The sequence below is a fragment of the Aspergillus bombycis genome (genome assembly GCF_001792695.1).
Source record: "Aspergillus bombycis strain NRRL26010 chromosome Unknown contig00251, whole genome shotgun sequence".
Classification (NCBI taxonomy): domain Eukaryota; kingdom Fungi; phylum Ascomycota; class Eurotiomycetes; order Eurotiales; family Aspergillaceae; genus Aspergillus; species Aspergillus bombycis.
This window is the reverse complement of record NW_019170253.1, coordinates 1-6,419: the sequence shown is the minus strand read 5'-3', so window position 1 is coordinate 6,419 and position 6,419 is coordinate 1. Positions and strand designations below refer to the sequence as shown.

The window sequence follows — 6,419 nt, the reverse complement described above, 5'->3', positions numbered from 1 at the left end:
AAAAAGGCTATAGATTATAGTAAAAAAGTAAAAAAAGATTTTATGTGCTAGATAGCTTAAACAAAGGATAGTTACAAGAAAATAGTCTGACTTTAGTCATAGTTAAAGGATTTTATCCAGTTCAAGCTATACCAACAGTAAATCCATTCCGATCTCCGGGTCACGCTGACCTTAGGTTTCCTAACCACCCTACAATGTTAAGATTTAAGCTTCTCAAGGAGGCAGCTCTAGGGACGGGTAAAGGCGGTGATTCTTTTCAGCAAGTATACCCGACACTTTAGTCGCCGGCACTCTAACTACCGGAGAAAAATAAAAATTAAGTAGATTATGAGTCAGCTAGCTCTTGGTGGGGTATTGAAGGCAGGATTCCAACCTTTCAAAGCTGGGATTGTACCCCCGCTCAGTAGGATCTTTTTCTCGCCTTAGAGAGATACTGGAAAGGCTATAGGGTAAATAAAGGAGCGTGGACTTCCTGTCGCATCTCATAATTGGATCTTTATCTTTGACTTAGCGAGCCCCTTAAGTTGTGGAACTGACTCTACCCCGCCGCCATGCCCACCGTCCATCTGCTCGACTATGTTGCTGGGAATGTCCGTTCGTTGGTGAATGCAATTAACAAAGTTGGGTATGATGTTGAATGGATCAGAACCCCCGAAGACCTGAACAATGCAGATGTGAGTATATATATTTCGTCATTTTATACCTGCACTAATCATATCGCAGAAACTTATACTGCCCGGAGTTGGCCATTTCGGCCATTGCCTCTCCCAGCTTTCAGAAGGTGGATATCTAGATCCAATAAAGAAGCACATAGATTCCGGGAAACCTTTTATGGGGATCTGTGTGGGCCTACAAGCACTATTTGAAGGATCCGAGGAAGACCCAGACGTCCCTGGGCTGGGGGTGATACAAAAGCGAATGCAAAAGTTCGATGACAGTGCGAAGAGTGTACCTCACATAGGTTGGAATTCTGCCATGAACACCAGTGTTGGTCCATTAGGAGCTCAAAGTTTCTGTGGATTGAACCCAGACAGCAAATACTACTATGTTCACTCTTATGCAGCATTTTACACACCTGGTGTGCTGGAGAAAGATGGTTGGTCAGTCGCTACAGCCACATATGGAGAGGAGGAATTTATAGGTGCGATAGCAAAGGGAAATATTTTCGCCACGCAGTTCCATCCAGAGAAGAGTGGTCAGGCTGGCTTGCGGACTATCCGTGCTTTCTTGAATAGTGACCAGATGCAGTCGCCTGCGCCAGACACATCGGTCTCGGCCGAGAAGAAATACGGTTTGACTCGCAGAGTTATTGCTTGTCTCGATGTCCGCACGAACGATTCGGGTGACCTCGTCGTCACGAAAGGCGATCAATATGATGTACGCGAGAAGGACGGCGTGAATTCTGGAGGCCAGGTGAGGAACTTGGGAAAGCCAGTCGACATGGCTAAAAAGTATTACGAGCAAGGGGCAGACGAAGTGACCTTCCTGAACATAACATCATTCAGAAACTGTCCAGTGGCAGACACACCTATGCTGGAAGTATTGAGAAGGGCATCCGAAACCGTTTTCGTACCTCTCACGATTGGGGGTGGAATCAAGGACACCATTGATCCAGATGGCACCTGCATCTCGGCCCTTGACGTCGCCACCATGTATTTCAAATCTGGAGCGGATAAAGTTAGCATTGGTTCGGATGCTGTTATTGCAGCCGAGCAATATTACGAAGCCGGCGAAAAACTGTCTGGGAAAACTGCCATAGAGACAATATCAAGTGCATATGGAAACCAAGCTGTGGTTGTGAGCGTCGATCCTAAACGCGTATACGTCAACAGTCCTGAAGACACCAAGCATCATACCATCAGGACAAAATATCCGAATGCCTCAGGGCAAAACTTTTGTTGGTACCAATGCACCATCAAAGGTGGCAGAGAGGCCCGGGACTTGGATGTTCGGCAGTTAGCAAAAGCTGTCGAGGCCATGGGTGCTGGGGAACTACTTTTGAATTGCATTGACAAAGATGGAAGTAACAGCGGCTTTGATCTAGAACTAATTAACGACGTTAAAACAGCCATCAAAATACCAGTCATTGCCTCAAGTGGGGCCGGAAATCCTGGGCACTTTGCGGAAGTTTTCGAGCGTACTGCTACAGATGCGGCATTGGGCGCTGGCATGGTATGTTATTTTTATGTATTGCTTATGTCTTTAGCAGTATCTAACAAAGTCAACAGTTCCACCGTGGTGAATACACTGTTAGCGAGGTCAAAGACTATTTAAGTGGCCAAGGGTTTTTGGTTCGCAAACCTGAGACTGACATTTAACTTTTGGAGGTATGTAGATACTAGAGACATTTGAATGAAATGGTGTAGACTAGCTATTTTAAATTCCACAAGACTGTCCTCGCTCAATTTAGGGCCTACGTACTCGGAGTAGTACTCTGCACAGTAGACTACTCCTGCATTACAAGTCGGCCAGGCTAGTTGGCCACCAGGCCACGTGATTCGATAATGCTTTGGTCGCCACCACTTCCGAGTGCGCTTTGTTCCCACCTATCAAACTCATACCTAGCACGACTTTCACCTTCCTACACCTTCTTTGAACAACACAGTTACCTTCTCTTTGTTGTTGGGGCATCTTCTTCCCCCGCCTCCTATCCATCTCTTCTTCCAATTCCACCCTTCAAATATACGTCCACATTCTTATACTCGACCCAGTACTACCGAGTCGTAATCTCTGGATTAGTCAGGTATCTTGTCGCACGACAACACTGCCTGTTGCCCAAAGTCTTTCGCTGCTCAACCTGGCCCAAGCCTCGTCTACTTCTGGTATTGTTCAAGTATCAACTGCCCACCCTTCCTTGTGCATGGATTTTGCATTCCGATAAGACACCCAAAAGCCCCTGTTTTGTGCTACAACTCTAGGCTTCAAGTTGCAAGCTAGAGGAGACTGGGAAGTTCTACTTCACCTATTGAACGGTGAAGCCTCTTATGAAAAAAGAAAAGAAAAACAATAGGACATACGAAGCATTCCTGTGGCTCACCTTTGTTTACCACAGTACTGCAAACTGTTACGCTTTGTATTCGTTTGGACTTTGTCTTGTTTGTATGCAGTTTGAACACTTACCATCCAGCATTCAGCAAAGGTCTTTAAGTTCATGAGTTCGAGCAATATCATCAATAGATATTGGTCTTGCGATTTTCAGGGTCTTATAACAAAGAGGATTCTCGAATCAAAATCTGTCGTTGGCTATCTGCCACACGTTTCCCAAGTGTTGTTTTGCTTATATTTTCCTGTTGTATCCTTTCTCGCAAAAGCGATACCCCTTTAATCTTGATTAATTACATTCGCAAACACTCTCGTTGGACGTGCAATTGAATACAATGTCATCCTCTGTTCACTTCAAGTTCAAATCTCAAAAAGAACCCTCAAGGGTGACTTTTGATGGCACCGGTATCTCTGTCTTTGAATTGAAACGCGAAATTATCAATCAGAGTAGACTGGGTGACGGAACTGATTTCGAGCTGTCCATCTACAATGAAGACACCGGAGAAGGTAAGTTGAACGAACCGATTATTCTTGAGTCCCATTACACCTTTTCTTTGCGCGTTGGCAATCTGGAGAAGGAAAATGCTAGAAATAGGAAATAGGGGGAAGTGGAAGAACATGACGGAGGAGGGAAGCGCCTGAGGAAGAGGAGAAGAAGAGGGAGAGGGAGAGGAAGAAGAAGATGGGGGAAAGATCGAACAATAAAAGCACAAATCAAGAGAAAAAAAAAAGTAGGAGAATGAGCAGCTAACAGATATTTGTGACCTAGAGTACGATGACGATACCACAATCATACCTCGTTCGACATCTGTTATAGCACGGAGGCTACCTGCATCGCGACCTGGCAAAGGCGGTGCTACTCGTTACGTATCCGGGAAAATGCCTATAAATGCGCGCAACGCTCCTCGTAATGACCAAGTTTCATCGAGCCGAACAATGCCCAACCCGACTAATACAGTTAGCAACGGTGTCCTAGAACTTAACAATGCTCAGACCGAAGAAGAGAAGATCAATGCGCTTTTTAACTTACAGGCTAATCAATGGAAAGAGCAACAGCAAGAGATGGCTAAGTGAGCATACTTTGTTCAACCCCATGGTTCCTTAATCTGATCATTTTTCATAGTGCTACACCTGTTCCGCTTGGTCGCGGGAGAGGAAAACCAATAAATGTCCCCGACCACCCTCCACCTCCTGGATATCTTTGCTATCGTTGCCGTGAAAAAGGTTGGTTTTGACACGCATTTCCTGATTGGTTTCGAATTTGATGGTTGCAAATTGGCTAAAGCCCATGATTAGGTCATTGGATCCAAGCATGCCCAACCAACAATGATCCCAAGTTCGATGGCAAGTACCGAGTGAAACGTTCAACTGGTATACCTCGTTCTCTGCAAACAAAAGTCGAAAAGCCGGAATCGCTCACAATAGATGGCTCCAATGAAGATTTGAAGAATACAGGCGTTATGGTTAATGCTGATGGTGATTTTGTCATCGCTAAACCAGATAAGGCGGCTTGGGAACTGTACCAAGAAAAAGCTAAGGCTTCGGCGGCGGCAGCAGCCGAAGCTGCAGCCGCAGAATACAGGAAGGAGTTGCAAGCACGTGGGCTAGAGTGCCCAATTGACAGACGGATGTTTTTAGAACCCACAAAAACGCCGTGCTGCCAAAGAACTTACTGCAATGACTGTATTACAAATGCATTAATTGAGAGTGATTTCGTCTGCCCTGGGTGTGGAACAGAAGGTGTCCTGCTGGATAATTTGTCTGCAGACGACGACGCTGTCATCAAGATTAAGGCTTACGAGACTGAGAAGTTGGATTCGAAAAAAGAAAAAGAGAAGAATTCGGCAGCTCAAGAGAATCAATCAACCAACAAACCATATGCCTTAACAGACGATTCAAGTAGAAAAACAGAACTATCGTCACCAGCCTCACCTGGGGCAGGTTTGTCGAAATATTCCAAGAAACGGCCTGCAGAGGATGGTCCTCTTGGCGAAGCCGCCGAAGGATCAAATCCGTCTTCCACGCAGAAGAAGCAGAAAGCCGAAGATAACCCTAAGTCGATCGAGACTTCGTCTTCACAAGTTAATGATGCTTCATCTGGGTTTCAGTCTCTTCCTTTCGGCCAACAAATGCCTTTTGGCGGATTCAATTTCATGCAGGCCCAGGGCATTCCTTCAATGGCTTTCCCTGATGCTGCATTCGCTGGAGAAGGGACGGGATTTATGAACTCGGCTGGCCTAGCTTCATCCGATGCTTTCACTAACAATATAAGCCAAACTTGGAATCCTATGGGCGGTATGAATTTCAATGCGCTGTCAAGTGGTTTATATGGTGATGGCACAAACGGTGCAGTCAATTCTGGGTACGGCGCTACGAATATGTTCAATGGGATGGGTGACTCTCCAATGAACATGTTTCCCATAGCTCATATGGCTGGGAGTATGCAGCAGAGCTTAGGTTTCCCCCAGGGACCAAGTATGGGTCATTTCTCAAACCAGCAGCGGACTACATTCAGCACTCCGTATGCCCGCGAAGAAGATACGGCGTACTTCCGCCAGCCGGTTAATCCACAACGACATCAGGCAAGATATAGGAGGATAAGGCCGAGTGATTATCGAGAGCTTTAAACGCTTTACAGAGATTCGTACTCTGTTCATGTTTTTTACTTTGGGTCCATGTCAACTTGGGAGTTATGGGACTTCTTCTATTGTGCATAGGAGTTACTCTTCTCTTTTCACATCGTCTATCTTTCTTGTTTGTATATCCTACGCATGTGCTGTATACACTCACCATAGGCTTTGCCTTGGTTACGTAACACTTGAACTAGAATGGATTGGAGCGGTTTCTTGTCAAAATTATGGTGGTTGGCAGGTCACTCTGGATTGAATCTAAATATGATAAGTATACTGATATTAATGCTTTGAGAGTTAATAGTTAACGTAGCCGGTAAGCAGTCCAGTCATGTAGGCAGTCCGGTCACCTCTGTATTCCATATACAATAGTACATTTTTGAATATCGATATCTCAACAAACTTATATTCTATTCCTTTATAACTTTATATATAGTCTAATATATACTATCATAATAAGTTATTAAATTTATAGATTCTAATAATCTTTTATTACCAGAGTAATATAAGTTTGTTGAGATATCGATATTCAAAAATGTACTATTGTATATGGAATACAGAGATGACCGTACTGCTTACTGGCTACATTAACATAACCGGTAAACAAGCGGGCCACACAATCGGGCGGGCCATCACATATCATTTCTACGCGTCTGTTTTTTTAAAGCTATTTAACCACCAGCTATATTATCAAAAATATCTAAATTATTAAAAGATAAAATAAAATAAGAGAGAAAATTTTTATTA

At 44.3% G+C, this 6,419-nt stretch overlaps 2 protein-coding genes across 2 annotated transcripts; both read left to right on the top strand.

Annotated features, from left to right (window-relative positions):
* Positions 1–551: 551 nt before the first annotated feature.
* ABOM_012217 (imidazoleglycerol-phosphate synthase) lies at positions 552–2,318 on the top strand (the record flags this gene model as incomplete). Its single annotated transcript, XM_022539345.1, has 3 exons — positions 552–674; positions 724–2,172; positions 2,229–2,318. The coding sequence occupies 3 exons, from the start codon at positions 552–554 to the stop codon at positions 2,316–2,318; spliced, it is 1,662 nt and encodes a 553-aa protein (XP_022382909.1).
* A 1,059-nt stretch (positions 2,319–3,377) lies between these two features.
* ABOM_012216 (cleavage polyadenylation factor subunit MPE1) lies at positions 3,378–5,669 on the top strand (the record flags this gene model as incomplete). The annotated part of the gene is made up of 4 exons (XM_022539344.1): positions 3,378–3,549; positions 3,812–4,112; positions 4,166–4,266; positions 4,339–5,669. The coding sequence occupies 4 exons, from the start codon at positions 3,378–3,380 to the stop codon at positions 5,667–5,669; spliced, it is 1,905 nt and encodes a 634-aa protein (XP_022382910.1).
* Positions 5,670–6,419: the final 750 nt, after the last annotated feature.